Below are 24,273 nucleotides of genomic sequence, written 5' to 3'. Positions count from 1 at the left end.
CTGGCAGGCTGATGTTGGTGCCTGTTACAAACTAATGATTTATGTCCGATGCCCATGGGGGCCACGTGGTTGTAATGTGTTCATCTGTGTGTTTAGATGTTGAACAGATGTTTTCTGCGTGTACGATGGCACAGGAAAATCGACAGCGTTGGGGGTGTCAGTGTAAAAAAGATAAAGGGTGAATGAGATGTGGTCATTCCCTTATCCAAATTGAAATTCTCAGGGTAAATTAGTCATGCCTTAGTTTACCCAATTGAGAACAGGTCTGTGGACCATCAGAGCTAATCATCTCCCCATCAGTGCCCTATTTGGAGAGTTTGTCAAATGGCCTGATAGAGGAGGAGCCTTAGTTTCATAACTGACTTTTGGGAGCAGATTTGTATCACATTAATATGAAATGCTATCTGTATTGGAGTTTATCCTGTGCAAAATGTTACTCTGACCCTTTTTGCTTCCTTCATTGTTGAGCATTTCTGTTTGTTGGGGCATATGAACCTAATGAGAAATGAATGGTGGGTAAAAATTTTATGTTTCTCTTTATGGGTTCTTAACCTTGTGGTTGGTCATAGTTCTTTTGCAATATGCTGATACCAATAGCCTTTTTTCATAGGATGATGCATTCATACATAAGATTTTGCATATATCTGGTGGATCTCTAAAGCAGCACAGGCTAAGACCTCTGCTTCGGATTGTCTGTTGAAATAAAACAGTGTTTTTCTTGGAATGTGAAATGATTCCTCCATTTTTATTTTGTGCCAGTGCAGTGTAAGTGGAAAGTCACTTTATTGAGATTTTTTTGGATGAGGATTGCATTGCTCTAATGTACTATCCGTGCAATATCTGCCTTTACTTGGCTAGGTCTTAAGGGAGAGGTAGCATATATAACTAAACTTCTAAACTTTCTTCCAGATACTAGGGAAATAACTTTTAAATAATTACATCTTAGTTTTTTCAGTCTGTGCTTGACTATGTTGATCAACATCATAATCTGTTTTAGTCATCTGGATAGACTTGAGCTGTGGTCAGTAGGGTTTCAGGTAAAGAAGGTACTTCATTGTGATTTGAAAAAAGTGTTTCTTAATTTGATAACGTTTGGAACTGTGTGATGCTGACTCAAAATTTGAATGAACTTAAGAGTGAATAATAGGAAATTATTGTCTGCCACTTATAATTTGACCTTATTTTGAGAGTCCTGTCGGAATGCCTTCAAAGAGCCCAGCTCTTCAGAAGTACTTCTGAGGTGGTCATGGGACCTATGGATTGGTAGCTGTCACACCTGTGCCTGCCAGTTGATACTGTCTACTTTTAACACCTTGAATTTTTTTTTTAAATAAATTTGTAACAAGTATTCCAAATCTTTTTTTTTTTTTAAGATTTTATTTATTCATGAGAGACACAGAGAGAGGCAGAGACATAGAGAGAGAAGCAGGCTCTATGCAGGGAGCCCGATGTGGGACTCAATCCCGCGACTCCAGGATTGCGTCTTGGGCTGAAGGCAGTCACTCAACCACTGAACCACCCAGGTGTCCCTATCACCTTGACTTCTTGAGTCAGCATCTTAGTTTAGCGCAGGGAGGGTAATGATAGCATTGGATTCCAGTGACAAGTATTCAAGTATCCATGACATCATGTAATACTTGAAGAGGGTTTTTTCCTTAAAGTTAAACACATTAAAGTTCTCTTTTTTTAAAGATTTTATTTATTCATGAGACACACACACACACACACACACACACACACACACACACACACACACACACAGAGGCAGAGACACTGGCAGAGGGAGAACCAGGTTCCCTGCGGGGGAGCCTGATGTGGGATCGATCCCCAGACCTTGGGATCATGACCTGAGCCAAAGGCAGACAGACACTCAACCAGTGAGCCACCAGGCATCCTGACATTAAAGTTTGATACCAATTTGGTGACTCATAAATGCCATCCACTACGATTTTTATTTTTATTTTTTATTTTTTTTTTTTAAAGATTTTATTTATTTATTCATGATAGTCACAGAGAGAGAGACAGAGAGGCAGAGACACAGACAGAGGGAGAAGCAGGCTCCATGCGCCGGGAGCCCGACGTGGGATTCGATCCCGGGTCTCCAGGATCGCGCCCTGGGCCAAAGGCAAGCGTCAAACCGCTGCGCCACCCAGGGATCCCCCACTACGATTTTTAAATGCGTATCTTGATCTCTCTGAAAAAGCTTAGCCTTTTGTCACACTCTAGAGTTTGTTCTTTTGTCATGTAGGCACACAGACCAGATTGATAAATACACACACACAGAGTCAGTGTGTGATTAAGGAGTTCGATTTGACATTTTCCATGTAGACAGCATGATGACTAAGCACTCGCCGTGTCTAGCTTTGAGACAAGGACTATAGAGATTTAAGAGTGGGAGACTGGTTCATGCTCTTGTGAGTTTTCCAATTGTTGTTGGTAAACTGAGAAATGCACTTGAAGTGTACCTCTATATAGTGTTTTATAATGTGCACTTTAATGTCAAGGATTACTGTATTAGATATTAAGCTTACCTTGGAAATAAATTACCCTTAAGATTTACTTTCAGTATCTACAAAACTGAACTGCAGTATCAGCCTGATTTTTATTATTATTCCTCCTCATTTTTAGTTTTGAGGGAGCCCTTCCCCAAATTTATTTTGCCACACATGAGAAATGGCTTAGAAAGATGATTTGTTAATTACCAGAAACAATGATCTCTAAGACATATTTAAAAATCAGGATGTAATAAATCAGATTCAGCCAGATAGCACACAGCATATGTAAGATCTCATGACCTTTGGCCCGAGGACAGTTCTTCAAGCTGCCAGTGAGGTTCTCTACATTAGGACCCAAGATGTGGGAAATTCCGACCTTTTGGCTCACCCACCTGGGGAAACAGGTCTGACTCTTCTGTGAGTGGGGAGTGTTATGACTGGCTTGTCTAAGGGCTTGAAGGACTGAGTCACGGGGCTGCCGAGGACAAAACCATTCCTGCCATAGGATTTTCTAAAACTGCATTAAGGATGACCTTTGACTCTGGTTGGGTATGTCAGGCTTCGATCAGCATCCCATGCCAATAACATTTATTTAATGTCCCATTTTGTATGATGGTAGAATAACCACCAAATGAAAAAATTTAGACATGAACAGTCCCTATCCTCTAAGAGTAAAATAGGTGTCTGGTTTGCGCCCTGCCAGGGTTTATTGTAATGAGCAGAGGCCTAACATTCACACCAAATGTTTGAAGAAGGTGTCAGGATTAGATTTCTGGGCTAGGGTCAGAGAAATTCAGGATCTGGAAGTAAAGTCTGGTGAAGTCAGGTCCACAGATGATCACAATTGGCATGTCAGGGCAAGTCCAGGGACACAGGAGAAAAGCATTAGAAAGAGTGGCTCCAGGCCACAGTCCAGGCCCTTGGGCCGGAATGGAACGGTATGATGGACACAGGTTGCTAACAGAGGGAGGAATGACTCTGAGCCTTCAAGACTTGACAGCGTATCCTCCACCTGACCCTGCCTGTGGCATAAATCCTGCCTCCATGCTAGACTCCCAGCTTCCCTGTCGTTTCCTCAAAGACCGTGTCTACTGACTCTTGAAGATATGCATGTGTCTGTCTGTAGGCTTGTAGGCAGGGGAGAGTAGAAAAGAATGCAGGATCCCTGGGTGGCTCAGTGGTTTAGCGCCTGCCTTTGGCCCAGGGCGTGATCCTGGAGTCCTGGGATCGAGTCCCGCATTGGGCTCCCTGCATGGACCCTGCTTCTCCCTCCTCCTGTGTCTCTGCCTCTCTCTCTCTCTGTGTGTGTGTGTGTCTATAATAAAATAAATAAATAAATAAATAAATAAATAAATAAATAAATCTATCTTAAAAAAAAAAAAAAGAAAAGAATGCAGATGAGAGGGAATAGAAGGGAATGAAATGGATGCCCCTACAGATGGAAGGCAGTGGGATTGATATTTAGAGGGGTGGCCCTGGATTGAAGCTGTCATGTCACGGGCGAGTGGAACTGATGTTGGGCAGGTGGGTGGGGATGGGCAGGTGTCACATTGAGGCTGTCACAATTGATATTTACAGATGAGCTTTCAGTCTTCTACTTGAGAAGTCATGTGTGATAATCAAAGAGACAGCCTAGGTGCTTTGGTCAGCCTGGTTAGCGGGGTGAAGGGTTTTAGGTGATTTCCCTTTCTTGGTCATGGGCCTTATTGGTCTTATTACTTCAACCCTCAAGGGTTTTTCTCTACTCTTCTAACTTTCCTGTTGTGTTGATTTGAGGGCTCCTGATTCATCCTGGGCTGGTAACCTGATTTTGATTCCTGCAATCCTGCCTCTCCTTGGTATTTGGATCTTGCCTGCCTTGATCTGTAGTTGAGATTTAGGTTAATCCTCCTGCCCTGAGGGGAAGTATCCAAGCCCTCCACCCACCCATACCAGCAGCCCCTAGCTCAGCCCTTGCCTGAGCAGTGTGGGGGGCTTCCATCTTGAGGCAGACAGTGCTGCAAGTATAGGAACGCAGGGGTCGGCAAAGGACAGCTTGCTCATTTTCCCTGCCACTGCAGACACCTTGCCATTTCTACCAGAAGTTCCATGACTGAATGATTTTGGTGGGAACTGTGAGCCTTATTGGACGAGGTTCATTTGAGTCCTTAAAACTGGTCTTGCACATTGTTCTGAAAACACTGGAAAGATAGTTGACAGGAGTGGCCTTAAGTTTGAAAAGCTCCTTTCTCATGGTATAGAGTGCATTGTTAGGCAATCTTGTTGGGTTTTGAAAGGGCAGAGCGCTCATGTTTGATATTCCAGATCACTTGTGGGACACAGAAGTCACGGCTGTCTGGTTTTGAATTGAGACTAGATTCCAACACCTTCCGCTCTGATTTAATTGGCTAGACCATGTGGCTTCATTAAGAAATCCGTAGTTGGCTGAACCATATTATTGTATGCTTCCTAAAGTCACCTGAACGTTGTGGTGTTGCAGATGAAAAGTAAGTGGATGCTTCCAGGACTGGGCAGAGCCAAAGAATGTGGCAGAGCTGTCCTCCCGTCAGCCTTGGTTTTGAAGTCAGGTCCCTTGTTTATAGTTGGAACTCCTCTGTATGTGTGGGTTTTTTTTGTTTTTTGTTTTTGTTTTTTTTTTCTCCTGTTTTCACACTGAAGACTCTTTCTGTTAATGAAATTGTATGTAGACCCTAATAAATAATATAGACAAAATAGTACTATTTTGGTTGGTGTAAGGATAGGAGATGGGAACCTTGCCTGCTCATAGGACATGAACTCTAAGAAGAGCTTTGGGATCTATACCTCAGCCTATCTAGTAGTAATTTGGAGAAAAACCTTATCACACCTCACTCTAAATGAGGATCATCTGACCCCATATTTTATATGATTTTTGTTGTTGTCTTCCCGCCATGCCTCCAAAATTGGTTATACATCAGATTTCTTCTCATATCTCACTTTAGTGTCACGGGTACTGATCTGTCGTTTATGATCTTTAGGCACTTGCAGAATGTTAGTGCTAAGATTGTGCCCTTTGTATATGGATGATGTAATTAGTAAAGAGAAAGATGATGATACCATCCTTAATCAAGACATATCAAGCTTGTCCCATTAACTTTGCCCTCAGGCAGCTCTGCCCATGATGTAATAAATACGCCATATGTTTTGGGACTGATCTCCCAAACTTTCTGATGATGCATAACAGAGCCTATGCAGAAGGTATTAAATGGGCCTCAGTATCCTCAGTGAGGAGAATAAGAGGTACTACTGTTAATTAATTTGATTAAGATACAATTGAGAATTCATTAAATTGATTCTAAAGACCTGCATGATTTTGCAATTAAGAATCAGTATTCTTTCTTCCTGCTTTAGTGGAAACATGTCTTCATAATTTAAAACAATTGATTTAACAGACACTTTTGATTTGCTACTCTTTGACATGAAAACCGGTTTTGCATCTGTGATCAGCATTCCAAATACTTGGCTTTTTAAACTGTTTCAGCTAATGTTGCTATCTGCTTTGACCTCATTAGTGATGGCATTGTGAGACAGAAACAGTGAGCATTTTTGTATGTGATTTGTCTAGAAGACTAGCAGCTAAGGATGAACCTGTGTAGCAGGGATGAGTCTTGCTGCATCTGTGGGATAGAGAATCTTTGTTTTGAACTTAAGAACATAAGAATGCCTGAGATTTCCTGCATCCTAGAGGAAGGCGATAATAGCATACTGATGTGCTGCAGTGGTTTCTGGGGTTTTCCAGCTTTGTATTAGAACTGACTTCTGCACATTTCTTCTGGGAAAGCAGCATATTTGTGAGGATCCACTGGGGGGCACTTGGGGATCTGAGTGTGATCCTTGCTCTCCTATCCCCCACATCACTGATTTAGGTTGGCCTGAAGTCAGCTACTGATTGACCGTGGACTCCCCTTCATCTTTTATTCACAGATACTAACCTTAGGAGGGTTCTTTAGCAAGGAATCCTTAATGAACAGGTGTACTTCTGGCATAACAGTATTGGGTTTGTAGAGTCCAGGAACAGGGCACATTTTCAAAATATCACTCTCACAACTGTATCAGTTAAGATAATCCTTGTTCTTGTCATCTTTTGATTTTTTTTTTTTAAGATTTATTTTAAGGGGGGAGGAACAAAGAGGGAGTGAAAGAGAATCTCAAACAAACTGCCTGCTGAGCGTGGAGCCTGCTATGGGGCTTGATCCCAGGACCTTGAGACCATGACCTGAGCCAAAAATCAAGAATCAGATGCTTAACCAAATGAGCCACCCAGATGCCCCTCCTCTTTTGATTTTAAATGAAATAGTTACTGTGGAGAAGAGTTCCACCCGCAATCCCTCATGATCTGTTTGCTCATGTACTAGTTCTAGGATTTCTGCATGGATGATATTTATCAATGTCCACTTGGTACAAAAGGTCAACACAGGGAGCTTTTGGTTTCATTCTTGTCCTGGGAGTGGTTGTTCTAGCCATCATATCACTCTGGCAAGACATTTGGCAATTACTTGAAACACGGAATCCTAATGTTTTAGTAACTTTTGATGCTGATGGGTGCTTATGGGTAGGAATGAGCCACAATCAGGGAGATGAGTTTTAGCCACCTGCCAGTAATGCAGATCCCCCACAGTATTGTTGAAGAGTATATACCTTCTGGGGCTCCCATGTAGGTTGGTGGCAAGTTGAGACACTTTGCCATTAGAAGGGCCAAAATACTAATAGCTGGCATCATTTTATCTGATGTCACATTGTCTTAATAAGTTCCTAGATAATCTTCAAAGGTATCCACAGATTTCCTGTATGGTCATTGAACCCATCAGCTTGCTCAGTCTTGTATCCATGCCCTAATTTCTCACTGGCAAACTCACTTTTCTTCACTTTGAGTAGTTGTACCTTATTCCTAATGTACCCTAAGTAGCTGAAGATGAGCATGTGCAGCAGGGTTATGAGTCTCCAGCCTTGCTCTTATGACCTAGTTCTACTGCCCTCTGGACCCTCAGCTGAGCCCGTCACAAACCTGATGTGAATTTTCAAGAATTTAGAGACCTTCTTACCTGCTGGGACTAGAGATCATGCCCTACCACATCAGTTACCCTATTTCTTCTGTTTCCCCACATCTCATCCTCCCAGATATTTTCTCTATTTCGAAACAAAAGCAAAACACGAGTATCAGTTTGAACTAGTAGATATGTTGTAAGTGTCTTTGTGTTGTTGTTTTGAAGTCCACCTTTCTAAAGTTCATTCCTGGACTCTCCCCAGGTCTTGATTCCTGATCCGTTTGCAGATGACTTGTATCTTTTTTTTGCCTGGAATGATCTGATCCTAGAACTTGCATCTGTCACATACATTGTGGAACTGCTGTTTTTAATCAGGAGCACCTATGATTTGTCATCAGTCTTGCCTTGTTCTGAGTCTTTTGAGCATCTGATGAGCTGTTTTCCCCTTCTCTGAGCAGAAATGGGATCGGGTAACCCAGAGGGCCTTCCCCACACCCACATTGTCCAAGACATAGAGCCTGTCATCTGTCTGACCTTTTCTTACATCTTGAGTTGGTAGGAAGAGGATCTCTCAGTTTTTGGTGAGAATCAGAAGGTCTCACACCAGGACCCAGGCAGACCAGACTGGGTCATTTCAAGGAACGCCCTAGTGCTTTGGTACATGCCTGGCCTCTGCAGCAACTGAGATATCTTTGAGAACTCTGACGTGGAGATGGGAGGGTTACCTCTGAGTCAGAGTGAGTGGTGAGCACCAGTAGCAGCTGGATATTTATATAACACCTAGGCAAAAAGTTCCTTGCTGACCTGCTTCTAAGGACCTACCCTGTGGGCCTGTCTTATTTTGCTTCCCCTACAGCTTGTCCCTTAGCCATTGTGTTGTCAGCCTTTCTTCTTTTTCTCTGCTACATTTGAGCCACCTTGGCCTTATCTCCCAACTTCGATTGGGTCATACTGACACTTTCCTTTTATCCCTTCCGGAATGTTTCTTCTGACCCTTGAAAATCAATTTAGGAAAGGAAGATAAACAGTGACGCTAATACAGTCCTGATGTCTCTTAAGAGGTGAATGGTTTCTTTGAGGGTGTACACTACCTGTTTCCATTCATCTCCTTTGCTTCTCTGCCCTTCCCACCTCCAGTCCTTAAGTGAATGTAGTTTGAATAGTTCCCACAATCCCTTTCCATTAGAAAAACAGGTCTTAATCTACTGGAAAGTTCTTCCTGCTTATGTTAGTTTTATCCCTATCCATTCATTCCTGATGAGTACCAACAAATTGTGTGGGGGAGGTTGGGTTGGCAGGGTTTGGAGATAATGTGCAAGAATCATCTTATTGTGAAGGTCCCAGTGTATTTAGAGGCCATCTGGAACTACGCCACATTTAAATAGTTGTTCACTATCAGTAAAGGAGTATTTATGCTTTAAATTTAAATTGTTAAACATTGAAGCATTCCAAATGAAGGCCAAGTATAAGCTGCCAACATTTAAATTTACCAATGATTTCCAGATGCCACGTTGTGCAGAGAGAAGGAAAGCAACCTTTCAATCACTTATTGGTATTTTGTCTGCATGATTTGGACTGTTGTTAGAGTGGACATTTTGTTTTATGCACGAGGTAGGAGAGGGCAAGAGGACAATTTCTAACTTAAATTTTTGAGCTTGTCCTATCGAATCTGTCGACTTTCTATCACTGCAGCTTAATCCATACGGAACTTCTAGTACCTGGGTTTGTGGCTGCTCCAGCCAATGGCATGAGTTGGATTGGCTGTTTTAAAAAAGTGAAGCTCTGTGGACTTCTAAATTTTTTTAATTTTTAAAAATGTTTAATGATTTTGAGAGAGAAAGCAAGTGGGATGAGGGAAGGACAGAGGGAGAGGGAGAAAGAGAATCTTAAGCAGTTTCACTTCCCACATGGAGAGCCTGCTGCAAGGCTCAGTCTCATGACTCTGAGATCATGACCTGATCTGAAATCTAGAGTCAGACATTTAACCAACTGAGCCACCCAGGTGCAGCTGGATTTTTTTTTATTTTTAATTGGATAAGAACTGCATAACACTAATAAAAACAGAGAACCAGGTATTCAGTTTATCCTCTGTGTCTGAAAGAGTTTTCATTGGAGTTATTTTGGCATTGCTGATCTGTAGCTACATGCAGTTTTTATTGGCATTTACCCGCTTTTGTTTGGAGTATAAAGCAACCTTAAATACAAATTTGGACAATAATTTTTAAAATGTTATTTTAGATTCAAGTATATCAATTTCTTCACTGTGGAAAACAGCTTCTAATGTGGGGTATCAAGTCTTGTTTTGATTTTAAGTGTTTGCCCTCTATTTTGTTCCAATAAAGTAAAACTTGTGATAATTTGAAAATATTATTGGAAAAGAGGTATGGATTGATTTTGAAAAAGTATAATTTGTCTCAAGAGCATGTTATAATTGGAGCTAAGGTACTAAAATAGTGACAAATAAAAGAGCTCAATAATCCCATAATGAAAAAATTAGTGATTTTAATGAGTTCTGATATTTGGTTGAAAATGAAACTTTAAAAAGACTTAAGGTTCTTGAGATAATTTTCTTAAATATTTTGTCATCTTGTGTGAGTTTTTCAACCCCATTCTTTATGAGAAAAAAAAAGTGTTTCTGAACACAAACTCAAAGTCTTATTTAGTTTTCAAGTTTATTGATATAAATAAAAGTTTTCTTTGATTCGAGACATTTATCGATACATTTGCCTTTTGAACATTCTAATTACGAGAGATTTTTATGTAGCTGTCACCTTTGGGCTTCAATTTTCCATTCTTTCTATTAAGGAAAGCATTTTTTTTTTCTCTCTTTAATTTGAAGATTTAGTTGGCTTTATGAAATGATTGATGAATCAGGCAGCATCTCATCTAGCCAGGAGAAGGGAAGCTCCCAAGAACAGTTTCATAAAGGGAAGGGAAATTTGTTCTTGTTCATGTGTTCCATGTTATATGGTTATTCTCCCTTAGTATTAGAAAATCCTGGCTGTACTTATTTCCAGTGTAAAAATCTTATCCATACACATTGTTTTGTTCCATTAGAGAAACTTTCCTGGCTGTGACTCGTGCTACTAAGAATTATTTCTAGTTACTGATTATTGTTAAGTATTCTCCAGTTTGAACATTTATTGAATTAATTGAGTTAAAATCACTAATTTGAAGTAACCATTACTGTAGACATGTGCTTGTGGTTAATCCCCTTTTTGAATCCTTTAGGCCTTTTGAATTACTTTATTTTATAAGTGCTCACATATAATACATGTTGCAATATAACCCTAAAACTTCTGTATAATGAAGAGTTAGTGCTACTTGCTCAGTCCCAAACAATGCTGGTGCCTTCCCAGCAGTTTCTCTTCTACCCACTTCCTGTCCCTTGGACCAGATGCTCAGAGAGCACGAAGAGGTGTTAATCCATTGACAAGTATCCAAGAGCAGAATCAATTTGCTGGTAGACCAGTAGGTCATCCAGTGGTCCCGTGTTCTGTTTTGTACTAGTAGTGGCTTTAAAGAATAGTTTACAGATGAATAGATTTTACTGCCACATTGATGAGCTCAAAGGTTTGAGCTATGGCAGGAATTCTCTCCATCCTGGCTCATGATAATCCGGCCCAGGATTGAGAATTACATACCAGTCCAATACTGGGACTTCTAGTCAGGCCTCCAGTCCATATAGTAGCATGTGTCTTTTCTGTAGCTATGGTAATATTTTTAGAAATTCATTCTAAAGAATTGGTTCAAGAGTCAGTTATTGATGTTAACTATTAAGGTTTTGGCTGTAATATGCTTTCCAGTAGTTGAAATACAAGCATTTGTACAAATGGAAATTTAGAAAACCCTATGACCAGTTTGGGGAAACAAACTAGGAAAGAGGACATCTTTTATAATAGTGTCTTATGAGTGTGAATGTTAGTGTATTTATACTTGCCCAGAGATCCGTACAAGTGAAAATAGAAAAAAACAAAGTTTTTAAACCTTTTAATAGTGAGAATTTTTCAGTTGGTGGAAATCTTTCCCAGAGTATCATTTCCTTTTTCTTTCCCATTTGTCTCTAATTACCAGCTCTTTGTCTTTCAAATGTAGACATATAAGATTGTTAGGTTTTTCTTTAAAAAATTGCCTTCCAAACTAGTATTTTCACAGTTATCCTTTTAAGCTTATTGTTTTAAAAACAGTAATAAATGTAATTAAAATATTTACCAAAATTATCAATATCATGGTTTTCAACTAATAACAAATTAAAATCTCTGGACTATTTTAACTTTTTAAAAATATAGTTTTTGAGCAAACATTAGCCTGATGTTGATTTAAAAGAAAGATCATTAATCTCCAAACTATGAAAGTAAATAAATGATAGAAAGAAGGAAATTTTTCTTAACTTTAAAAGATTAGTCTTATATTGTCATTATTTTTTGTTCTTTTTATTTATTTGTTATTTATTTCTTGTTTATCTGGTTAGTGATATTCAGTGTAAAAGTCTTAAATCAGTGTATACAAGACAGATGCTAATTAGTAAATTTTACTTGGTATGAAGCACTGTAGCAGGCTATAAATTTCAAGTAGCAAAATTAAATGTGTTTGTATTTGGAATATATGGAATGCCTCATTTCGTGGGGAGAGAGGAAAATGAAAGAACCTGCTTCTGTTCCTTCTGCAAGTGCTTATTGTCATGTTACATGGAATACATCTTTTGTATCTCTCTGTGCCTCTGGCTTCTCTTCTGTAAAATGGGCCCAAGAATTTAATTGCCTGCCTTCATCCCTTTCAAGAACATTGAGGACAGATACCTTGAAGTCTTTGGAAGACAAAATGCCACCTTGTGTATTTTTTGATATACTAACTTGCCTTGTAAGTATGTACTATGTGTTGTACACAGTGGCGCGGTGTGACATTGTGAACTTTTTTTTATGAGAAAAAAGTTGTTTGCATGCCTCAATGTTAAACTATAACTTCATTATTCATGTTTTATATTTTTTGAACTTGATTCTTTCCTCTCTCTCTTGTGCAGTGGGAACCATCTCTCTGAGTGTCTCCATGCGCTCTACTGTTCCTGGGGCTGGGGGCGGGAGCAGTGGGTTGTGGGAGGTGGAGGTACTAGGTTTTTGTGTTACTCTTTTAGAAACATGCAGAGAAGTGGTACAGGTGGGTTAGGGGTAAACCCCAAGTCTGCCGTGAACAGAGAAGGGAGCCTCATCAGTTTAGAAATAGACAAAAAGCCCTCTCTCTCTTCATTTGTTGAGTTTCTTCACCATGTTCTTACTGCCCTCCATTCTGACCCCTGGGGTGGAGAGTCAGGTAGAACTTTTTATTCTTAACTATAGAAAATGTGGTGATGGGGGAGATTCCAGCATAGGATTTGGGAGGCTGGGAATGTAGTCTGTGTGCTGTGCCTGCACTGATTCCCATTGACCTGTTCTGGACCATTTTCCATCTAGTGAGTGAGGATGCTGGAGGGTGGGTGGGGGGTAAGGTTGCCAGGGAGTGAGGAGAGCTGTTCTTGCATTGAATACCTAGATTCCATACAGTAAAGGTATCTGTGAAGCTGATTATTCACACAAAAACTGTTTCAAATATAGCTCGTTAGGCTTCTCTTTATATTTGCATGTGAGGGTTAATTTTCACTGCTTAGGAACTTCTGTTATATAACTGCCAACGTCATCAGCGGATGCTTGTGGTTAAAAATCCCTGTGTCCTTTAAAGAATTCCTAAGTGCTGGTTTTTTTTTTTTTTTTTTTTTTTTAAGATCCTAAGTGCTATTTTGTTTTTCTGTGATAAAAACTGTTCTCATAAAAGTCTAAGGAAGTTGATAATTTTTATGTCTGGTTAGTATTAAATGAAATTTGCTTAGCAATTTTTCAGTCTTGTGGTAGTGGTTTTTCTTGGGTTTCTAACATTGTTTTATGTTTTTGTGACATCTTTTGTCATTCTTTTCCAGAGAATTCGGTCAACAGTGGATGAAAAAGAACAAAAACAGCTTCTTATGGATTTGGATGTAGTAATGCGGAGTAGTGATTGCCCGTACATTGTTCAGTTTTATGGTGCACTCTTCAGAGAGGTAGGAATAAACAATTTGGGGTTTTAGCTGATGAATAACTATCTCATTGGAATAAATAAGAGGATGGCAGGCTTAGATTCTGATCTTCATTAATTGCCAGACGTTAGCAATAAGCTGATCTCTGAGTATTTTAGTATATAGGTGTGAGATGGCACACATTCATTTCCAGCACTGATTATTCCTTGGTTAAGGGGTGAATCTCGGGCTTTTAAAATACATATTTATGGCTGTCATTTGTGAATCCGCATATTTCCTTTCTTCACTTATTGTTTCTGTTCTTTAAGAACCTGACAAATCCACTAACTTCTGAATAACCCTTTGCCATAGGTTAAGATTTTTCTGTTTTGGCTTTGAACTCCCTCAGTGTCCCCTCTCCCCCTTTAAAAACTTATATTTATTTCTGTCATTAATTGTATCTGCTTTTAATGGAAGCATTTACTCACCCTCATCAGAACCCTCAGTGCAACCCATATGGAAATTCACTAGTTATACTAGAAATTCTTCTAGCTAATCTTGTTATCTGGATTTTTGTGTAGAGACTGCATGGTCTCAGTGTCATGTGTCTTCTTTTGGCCCCTGGTTATTCTGTGTCCTGACACAGGTATCACTTCTGCCTCTGGCTGTCAAACCCGTGTAGTCCTTCCAGTCATCTCATTGCCTGAGGCAGGGAAGGAAGGAATTTAGAGCAGGGGGTGTGGGTGGAGCTGGAGCTGGGCCCCAGTATCCTGGCCAGTCCTCACACATTTGTGATATTTACTTAGGTGAGTGGGACTTCAGCTGAATGATCCCTTACACACTTTTAATACTCTTTATAAAACACCGTTGTCATTTTGAAAGTGTTAGGATGAGCTTGTGCTAGTGGGGCCGTTATGAGCTGGTGAGAAGCCCCTCCCTTCTTTTTTTTCTGGGACTGGATCACAAAGCGGAGATGTAGCCTTGGGGGTTTTGTTTTATTTCCTGACTTGAAAAATACTGTGTTGTAAGACAGGCCTGACTGTAACTTGACTAGAAATGTATGAAGTCTTAAAATTGGAGAAGACCTTTGAGCTTAGTCAATTAATTCCTTAGTACATCTGTTTTTATTGATTTGTTTTTCTGTACTCTTTATAGGTGACTCTAGTAGGTGGAAGGGTCCATTGCTTTGTTGAATCAGTAATTAATCACTGTTAATTCTAGACTCCTCTAGTTTCTTTGTACTTCTGTCCTTGTACTTGTTATGACTCGAATATTCGTTTTTGTGACTGGGTACACGGGATTTGTGAACTTCCTTCACCATTGCACACCAGTAGTACGTTGTGACAGTATACATCGTATGTTCAGGAACATACTCTGTCCTGAACCTAAGTGTATCATAAAGTCGTGCTGTCTGTAAGATCATGAATCTGGAACTTTTCTTTATGTTCCACAAGAGTCTTGCCATCTCCTCCTCCCTTCTCCCAAACCATTGATTTAGTCTTTATAATCACTAAATCTTCTGGCCATTTTATTCTTCAGAGCTTATGCAGAGCAGTACTTACTTAGGGATTGAACTACAGTCTGTCCCAACTGGATTCCACAGTCTGCTTTTCCAGCTCTGTCATTCTCTGCCACTTGAGGCTCCTACTGGCCCTATCTTAGCTGTATTTCAACTCCATTGAGCTCAGGTACTCCAGCCTATTTCTCATGTTCATTGTTTAGTCATTCCTTTAGGCAGTATTAGATGTATAACCCCAGCCTACTCAGTGTAGAAGTCTGATTTTATGAAAAGAAGGCAGAGTAAGTGACACCCAGAATTGCAAATATTGGAAATAACACAGAAAGCTTGGAGTAGTATCTGAACAGTGTCTTCATTGTTTCTTCTGAGAAGCAGGGTAAAATGCAGTGTCAATATCTCAGGGAGGTGGAAGGGAGTTGAGATAATGCAGCTGTAAGCACAAACATCTGTCGACTATTCTACAGTTTTCATATGTATTCTCTTTGTAATGGTCTCAGGGCATTCGGGGGCATCATTCCCCTTCTCCCTCTCTAAGTTAATTAGGAGGCTGAGGTTTGAGGACTGTTTGGATGGGAGTCACATAGTCACATAGTCACTATAGTCACATAGTCACATAAAGAAGTAGCAGAGATGGGACTTTAGGGACAAAAATCTCACTGTTCTTTCTGTTATAGAACAAGTGGTCCAGGGATGAGGAACTTTCAGCTTCATTTAAAAAAAATAATTACTTTTTCACAGGACTACAATTTTTGAGTATGATCGGATGGAGGCTGAAGATCTGCACAGTTAAGTTGTATAAAGTTGCAAAATGCCCTGACAGGTGAACATGAACTCTCTCCACCCTCCTGCAAGAAGTAATAGGTACTTTCTGGATTAAAAAAAAAAAAAAAAGTTTAGAAGCCAAAAGTTTACCTTTAAAGAATGTATAGGCAGAGTGTGTTTCCTGAAGTTACAAAGGTTAAAAATATTAAACAGACTTAATAAGGGTTTAGAGAAACATTTTTCTTTTGAGATTGATCACTTAAAAGAATCTTTTTGGCAACGTGATCTTCAGTTCTAGTAATAGACACACAATTCTGGGTTTATGAAAGGAAAGACTGGAGATGAACATATGTAATCTGGACTCTCCACCTAATCACCACTATGAGGAAGACAAATGACTTTTAATTACTGTCCCTGTGAGGAACCCTCCAGGACATTTCGTTTTATCATACGTATGCCCGTAAGACATCAGTTTGTGTTTTGCTTCAGTCAGCTATCAATCACAGAGCTCGTGAGATGTTAGTTTTCTTACCCTGGCAGCTCCTCTGTAGAGATGAATCTTGCTCTTGGGTAATCACTGAGCCTCTGCAAGTTCCATAGTTTTACTCAGAGCAATGACTGAATAATATTTAATACATAAGTTGGAAACTTGTTTTTTGCCATTGTCTCCAACCATTTATACTTCTTTCTACAATGGAGCTGAACTCAAATAAAAACCCAAAGTAACTTGGATTTGATGTCGGTAAGTTATTAAGACATCTAATTGCACAGGTTTCTAAACTCATTTTCAGACTTTGAAGACAGAAAAATGAAGAGCTTCACAATATTGAACAATAAACATAACTTGTAGCCTGTAACTTGCCTAAAGGTCCACACCTTCCGTTTATCAGAACTGAAACCTAGAATCACTTTAAAAATGTCCTTTAATATATAGATTTTCAGAATTTAAAAGCACAAAAGCCCTTACTTTGAGTATCTTTGGAGGTTGGAGAAATTCTAGTATAGGAGATACTATTCTGAGCAACTGGTGACTATAGCTGGTCATTGGGTTATGTAAAAGGCGCTGATATGAGCTGAATTTAGTGCATTCTTCCCTTTCTTCCCCTGCTACTGCTTATGTTCTTTCCTTCCTCTTACATAGTTTAAGCACAGCCTTATTGAGGGAACATCGACATATGATAAAACGCACGTATTGAGAGGGTACAGTTCCATATGTGTGAACAAGTTGTACACCTGTACAGTTATCACCAATCAAGAGGGTGGACATTTCCATCACTCCCACTCCCTGTGCCCATGTCCTCTCTGCTCCCACTGTGCTGCTTTCTGCCTCTGTAGGTAGATGTGCATTTTTTAGAGTTTTATGTAAATGGACTAGTGCAGTATGTATGCTTTGTCTTCCTTACTCTACATAATTGTTTTTCAATTCCTTCTGTGGTGTGTGTCAATAGTTTGTTCATTTATATTGCTGAGTAGTGGAAGTGGTATTCCATGGTGGGGATATGCTATGTACAATTGGTTCACTCCTCCTGCTGAGGGACTGTTGGATTGTCTCTGGTTTTTGTCTGTTACAAATAACACTGTTGTGAGCATTTGTGTACAACTGTGTGAGCGGACATGTGCTCTCATTTCCCTTGGGTAAATAGCTGGTAGTGGAATGGCTGGATCATATGGTAGGTGAATATTTAACTTTTTGAAATTATTCTCCAAAGTGGTTGTACTATTTTCAACCTTCACCAGTAATGTATGAGACTTCTCTTTCTTCCACATCTTTTCTAATACCTGGGATGGTCTTTTCAACTTTTAGCCATTGTCATTGGTGTAAACTGGAATCTCACTGTCTTTAAAAAATTTTGTTTAAGGATTTATTTATTTTAGAGAGAGGGTGCACACATGCATGTGTGAGAATGAGTGGGGAGAGGGGCAGAGGGAGAGGAAGAGAAGCAGATTCCCACTGAGCCAGAGTCCCGCAAGGAGCTGGATCCCAGAACCCTGAAATCCTGACCTCAGCCCAAGTTAAGAGTTTGCTACTTATTTGACTGAGCCACCCAGGCACCCCTAAATTTGTTTCTTTGATGGATTGTGATGTTGAAAGCTTTTCAGGTGCTTGTTTACCAACCATATGTCTTCTCTGATGAAGTTCCTCTTCCAACTTTATTTTTTAAAAAGCTTTTTTTGTTTCTTTTTGAGTTTTGGGAGTTTTAATTTTTATTTATTTTTTAAAAAATTTATTTATTTATTTGAGAGAGAGAGAGCACAGGGGGAAAGAATAGTGGGAGAGGGAGAGAGAATCTCAAGCAGACTCTTCACTCAGCATGGAGCCCAATGTGGGGCTGGATCTCATGACCCTGAGACCCTGATCTGAGCCAAAACCAAGAGTCAGACACTTAAATGACTGAGCTATGCAGGCGCCTCTTGGGAGTTTTTTTAAAAAAACATATTCTGGATATAAGTTTATTATCAGATATATGATTGCAAATATTTGCTCCCCCATGTGTGACTTTATTCATTATACTCTTAGCAGCATTTTTTTTTTTTTGGAAAAGTGAAGGTTCTTAATACTGTTGTAGGCCAATTTGTTGTTGTTGTTGTTGTTTTAAGAAAAAATGTATTGTGCTTTTGATATTGTATGTAAGGAATCTTTGCTTAACTCAAAGTCACTCAGATTTTCTCTTATGTTTTCTTATAGACTTATAATTTCAGATAACATTTATATTTATCATCCATTTGGAGTTCGTTTTTATATGGTGGTAGGGAGGTATGGATTAATGTTTACTATTTACATGTGGATATCTTTTGCTCTTTTGTCAGAAGTTAGTTGACCCCATGTGTGTAGGTCTGTTTCTGGACTAGCTAGTCTTTTTTTTTTTTTTTTTAAGCTAGTCTTTTCTATTGATTTGTTTGTGTTCTGTCTCTGTATCAGTTCCACACTGTCTTGAGTCCTCCAGCTAGTCTTAAGATCAGGTAGTGCTGGTCTTTAAACTTGATTCCTTTTAATTTTTTTTTTTAAGATTTTATTTATTTATTCATGAGAGACAGAGAGAGAGAGGCAAAGACACAGGTAGAGGGTGAAGCAGGCTCCTTGCAGGGAGCCCGTTGTGGGACTCAATCCCGGGTCTCCAGGATCATGCCCTCGGCAGAAGGCAGGCACTAAACTGCTGAGCCACCCACGGATCCCCCCTTTTAATTTTTTAAAAAGAATTTTAGAGATTTTTATCTATTAGAGACTGAGCCAGAGAGCTAGAACATAAGTGGGGAGGGGCAGAGGGAGAGGGAGAAGTAGGCTCCCCGCCGAGCCTCGTGTGGGGCTCCATCCCAGGACCCCACGATCATGACCTGAGCTGAAGGAAGATGCTTCACTGACTGAGTTACCCAGAGGGCCCCTAGGAAATTCTAGTGCAAGTTGACTTATGAGTTCTTGTAGCTTTTTGTAGATTCCATTACATTTTCTGTATAGATTATCATGTTGTCTGTGAATAAAGAGAGTTCTTTTCAGTTTGGGTTCCATTTATTTACTTATGTCTTGTCTTACTGTGCTGGTTAGATCCTCTAGTACATAGAAGCAGTGACAGTGGCCCTTCTTGTCTTGTTTCTGATCTTAGGGAGATCTTTAGGGTTTCATCAGGAAGGACGATGTTAGCTGTAGTCTTCTTTCTTTCTTTCTTTCTTTCTTTCTTTCTTTCTTTCTTTTTTTTTTTGCTGTAAGTTTTTCATAGATATTCTTTATCAGGTTGAAGAAGTGCCCTTCTATTCCTAATTTTCTGAGTTTTTTTTGTTTTTTTGTTTTTTGTTTTTTTTTAATGAGGAATAGATGTTAGAGTTTCCCCCATTCTTTTTCTACATCTTTAAGGTGATTGTATGATGTTAAATTCTTTTTTTCATATTGTAAGTTACACGGGTTGCTTTTCATATGTTAAACCAACCTTGCATTTCTGGGATAAATCCACTTGATTATGATGTATTACCATTCTAATATATTGTTGGATTAAATTTGCTGAAATGTTATTTTGAAGTTCTGTTTTTAAATTTTTATTATTTATTTATTTTGAATAAGCTCCATGCCAATTGTAGGGCTTGCTTGAACTCACGACCCTGAGATCTAGAATTGTGCGCTCTATTGACTAAGCCAGCCAGGTGCCCTTATTTGGAAGTTTCGTATCTGTGTTCTTCAGAGATACTGATCCATATTTTTCTTATAATGTTTTTGTTTGGCTTTCATGTCGGTATATTAGTGCTAGCCATATAGAATGAGTAGGAAAATACTCCCTTGTTTGCAGCTTTCTGGGAAAATTTATATAGACTTGGTATTGCTTCTTCTGTAAATGTTTGGTAGACTTCACCAAAGAAGCCATTTGAATTAGGACTTTTCTTTGTGGGAAACTTTTCAACTACAAATTCAGTTACTTTCAAAGATAGAGTTTTCTATTCAATTTATGTTTCTTCTGGAATAAAGTTTGGTGGTTTGTTTCTCTGAAGAAATTTGTTTCTTTCATCTAAATTGTCAAACTAATTGACAGTTTAATAGGTAATTTGCATCTCCTCTATTTTTACCTGATGAGTCTGGCTAGAGATTTATCAATTTTATCCATCATTCAGTGAGCCAGCTTTTAGTTGCATTAATTTTCTATATTATTTTTCTGTTTAAAATTTTTTTCAAAGACACCTAGGTGACTCAGTGGTTGAGCATCTGCCTTTGGCTCAGGTTGTGATCCCGGGGTCCTGGGATCAAGTCCAACACCGGGCTCCATGTGGGGAGCCTGCTTCTCCTTCTACCTATGTCTCTGCCTCTTTCTCTGTGTCTCTCTCATGAATAAATAAAATCTTTAAAGAAAAGTTTTCTTTTTTTCATTCTGATCACTCTTCTTGTTTTCTGCATATTTTGGCTTAATTTGCTCATCTGTTTTTAGTTTCTTAAGGTAGTTCTTGCTTTTTTTTAAACTGTGAAGTGGTTTGAACGTACAGACACTTAGAGGGGAATCACAGCGGACCCAACATTTTATTTGTTTGCTTTTTAAAGTAGATTCTGTGCCCAGTAAACACACACATGACCCCGAGATCAAGAGTTGGATGCTCTACTGACTGAGCTGGCCAGGCACCCCTGATTTGGTTAATTTATCTTAACTGTTGTGTAGTATTCTATAATTAAATATACCATTTTTTAATGTTTCTTTAATAATCCTAATATAGGTCATTTCTCATTTTTGCAGTGATAAAGGGTGTAAAAATGAACTTCTTTTTGCATTTCTCCTTGACAACATAGGTTACAGATTCTGTATAGTGTATGCCTAGAAATATAATTGCTGGGTTAAGTAATATGAATTATTTTCAACTTTATATTGGCATATTCCTCTTCACAGCAGTTGTGCTAACTTCTGTTTCTACCAATAAGAATGAGGATTTCCATATCAGGAATAGTATTTGGGTGTTAGTACTGGAACCTGTTAGTGGGTTACTGAGTTTGTGGTTTACATTGTTAAGGTTGTCCTGGTGGTCCAGGTTGGCTCGTGTAGGTCAGCTGTAATGTCCACACAAAGGAAGAGAAGTGGGAAGAACCAAAAGGCTGTTCTGCAATCATCAGCCGACTGTGTTGACATTTCACTGGCTGCCCTTCTCTACATAAGACTAGGATATGTAGTTTCAGCTGGGCATGTTGTAAATAACAAAGAGGAGGTGGTTGTTGGGCAACCCAGAAACATTTACTGACATAGATCTCATTGCTAATGTTTGGTATTATTAAATGTTTCATTTTTGCCAATTGGGTGAGTTTGAAGTGGTATCTTACTTTTTTTAAAAAATGACATTTCGGGCAGCCTGGGTGGCTCAGTGGTTTAGCGCCACCTTTGGCCCAGGGTATGATCCTGGAGACGGGGGATTGAGTTCCATGTCAGGCTCCCTGCATGGAGCCTGCTTCTCCCTCTGCCTGTGTCTCTGCCTCTCTCTCTCTCTCTTTGTCTCTCATGAACAAATAAATAAATAAATTTAAAAAAATGACACTTCCCTTACTACTGGCAAGGTACATAATTTTTTTTACATATGTGTTCAGGTCTTTTGTAAATTGCCTATCAATATCCCTTTGCCATTATTCTGTTAAGTTTTGTCTTTGCCTAATTAATTTAGCATAGTGCTTTAGTATTCAGGGTACTAATTCTTGATTATTATCCAAGTAGGTGCTTTTGTTTTATTTTTGAACTTACAGTATGGTATCCTTTGTCATACAGAAATATCCATTATAATGGAGTTCAATTTAGCGGATCTTACCCTTCATGATTTATTTTTTTCATGTGTGATTTGGAGAAGAAATAAGTCTCCTACCCTGAAGAACTCTTATTAAAAAAAGTTTTAAGCCTTAACTTTAAAAAAAAATCCATTTGAGATTTTTTTTTTTTTTTTGGTATTTTTATTTGTGAATGATCTGAGATACTTACCTAATTAACTCTTTTCTGTCTGGAAGGCCAGTGGTTCCAGCAACATTCATTGAATATTCCATGCTTTTGCAACTGTTTGCTTTGCTATATTTATCATCTTTCAAATTTCCATGTGTGCATGAGCTTTTGAATCTGTTCTGTTGGTATTTTTACTTCCCTCTCTATTTTATACCACTGCCTTTTGTTGTGACAGGTTTATAAAAAAATCTTTGTCTAGTAGATTAGGCTCCCTTCTTTAAAATCATCTTTGCTATGTACACCTAGATGGCTCAGTGGTTGAGTGTCTGCCTTTGGCTCAGGACGTGATCCCTAGGGTTCAGGATCAAGTCCCGCATTGGGATCTCTGCGAGGAGCCTGCTTCTCCCTTTGCCTATGTCTCTGCCTCTCTCTGTGTCTCTCATGAATAAATAAATAAAATCTTTAAAAAAAAATTGCCTTGGCCATTCTTGGCTCTACTTTTCTTTAAAAAAAATTACTTTATTTGAGAGACAGAGAGAGTGCATGTGAGTGTGGCCGCAGAGGCAGAGGAGAGAGAGAAAAATCCCAAGCCGATTCCATACTGAGTGTGGAGCCAGATGTGTGGGGCTAAGTCTCACGACCCTTAGATCATGACTTGAACTGAAATCAGGAGTCAGATGCTCAGCTGACTGAGCTACCTGTGTGCCCTGGCTCAACTTTCCTATGTAAGTTTTAGGATCAGCTTGTCCAGGTACATGATAATTTTGATTAGAATTTACTTGAGTTCTTAAGCTAATTTAGGGGAATCTGACACTTTTATGATTTTGTGTCTTCACACTGTTTGCCTCTCTCTTTGGTCACTTGTTATGTCTTTAGTCATATCTTATACGTGTCATGAGCGTTTTGCTTCTTTTGTTATATACATTCCTAGGAGCTTTACAATTTTTCTTTGTATTGTGAGTGGTGTCTTTTTTTTTTAAAGATTTTATTATTTATTCATAAATAAATAAAACACACAGAGGCAGAGATATAGGCAGAGGGAGAAGCAGGTTCCCTGTGGGGAACCTGATGTGGGACTCAATTTCAGGACCCCGGGATCATGCCCTGAGCCAAAGGCAGACGCTCACCATTGAGCCACCCAGGTGCTCCATGAGTGGTGTCTTTTTAAACAGTTTATTTTCTGAGTGGGTATGTCTAAGCAGCCAGTGGTTTTATCTGGTTTTTGTCTCTAGGAACACTTATCTTGATCTTACTGGTTCAGTTTTTCATCATCCTCCACCTTTCTTTTCAGTAAACCCATATTTAGTGATTTCTGCTTTTGCATATTTCAGTCGTGTGGGTGTCCCTTCTTGTGCTCGACCATGAAAATAAGGTTGCTGTCGTTGCTTTTTGAGGCAGTTCAAACCATCCCACCCCCACTCCCCCTTGTTTTTTCAAAAGCAGCTCACTGCTGCTGCTATCTGTTCTCAGTTATGGTCAAAAGGAACTGCCAGATGAAATCAGAAGTTCACATTAGGCTATGTGCCTTGGAAACCACAGAGATCTCTCTCTGTCTCTCTGGAGCTGATTGTAGCATTGTCCTCCCCCCCCCCCCACCAAGTTCTAGCTTATTTCCTGCCTTTATTTCCCCTCTTCCATGTCTCTCTTTTTTTAGTTGCCTTCCTGTTTTCCATCCTTCCTCCCCACCCTCATTTTCTGTACCTGTCAGACCCTTTATTTTGTACTTTATGTGTTAACTCATTTGATTTTAGTCCTACTCTGTTGAGGATGGTAGGGCAGCCATGTTTCCTAGATGAGGAGTTGAGGGGGTCCCACAACTCTCTTTTGCTCTAATAAAAAAATTCTAGTGCATCTATTGAGATACTGTCTTTAGCTTCAAATAAATTCAAGTGTTTGTGTTGGGTGAAGGATGTTACTAGTCTTTTGTGAGTGTCTGTCTGCAAGAGCACTCAGAAGAAGGATCCACAGAGAGAGAACACAGACTTAAATATAAGTAGAAGTTCACTGTGTCAAATATATAAGCATTCTGTGAAGCCACGTAGCTACGTGCATGCTCTAGCAGGTGTCCATCCTGTCTTCAGAGTGCTGGTCT

General features: G+C 39.3%; 1 protein-coding gene across 3 annotated transcripts in view; it reads left to right on the top strand.

Annotated features, from left to right (window-relative positions):
- Positions 1-24,273, top strand: part of MAP2K4 (mitogen-activated protein kinase kinase 4) — a 136,797-nt gene that overhangs the window by 72,693 nt on the left and 39,831 nt on the right. For all 3 annotated transcript variants that reach the window (XM_055305834.1, XM_055305833.1, XM_055305835.1), the window contains one exon: positions 13,446-13,565. In XM_055305834.1, coding sequence (XP_055161809.1) covers positions 13,446-13,565 — 120 coding nt within the window. The remainder of the gene's footprint in view (positions 1-13,445; positions 13,566-24,273) is intronic.

This window comes from Nyctereutes procyonoides, unplaced genomic scaffold (genome assembly GCF_905146905.1).
Source record: "Nyctereutes procyonoides isolate TBG_1078 unplaced genomic scaffold, NYPRO_anot_genome, whole genome shotgun sequence".
Taxonomy (NCBI): Eukaryota; Metazoa; Chordata; class Mammalia; order Carnivora; family Canidae; genus Nyctereutes; species Nyctereutes procyonoides.
The sequence above is the reverse complement of the archived record's forward strand: the minus strand, read 5'-3'. Positions and strand labels throughout refer to the sequence as shown.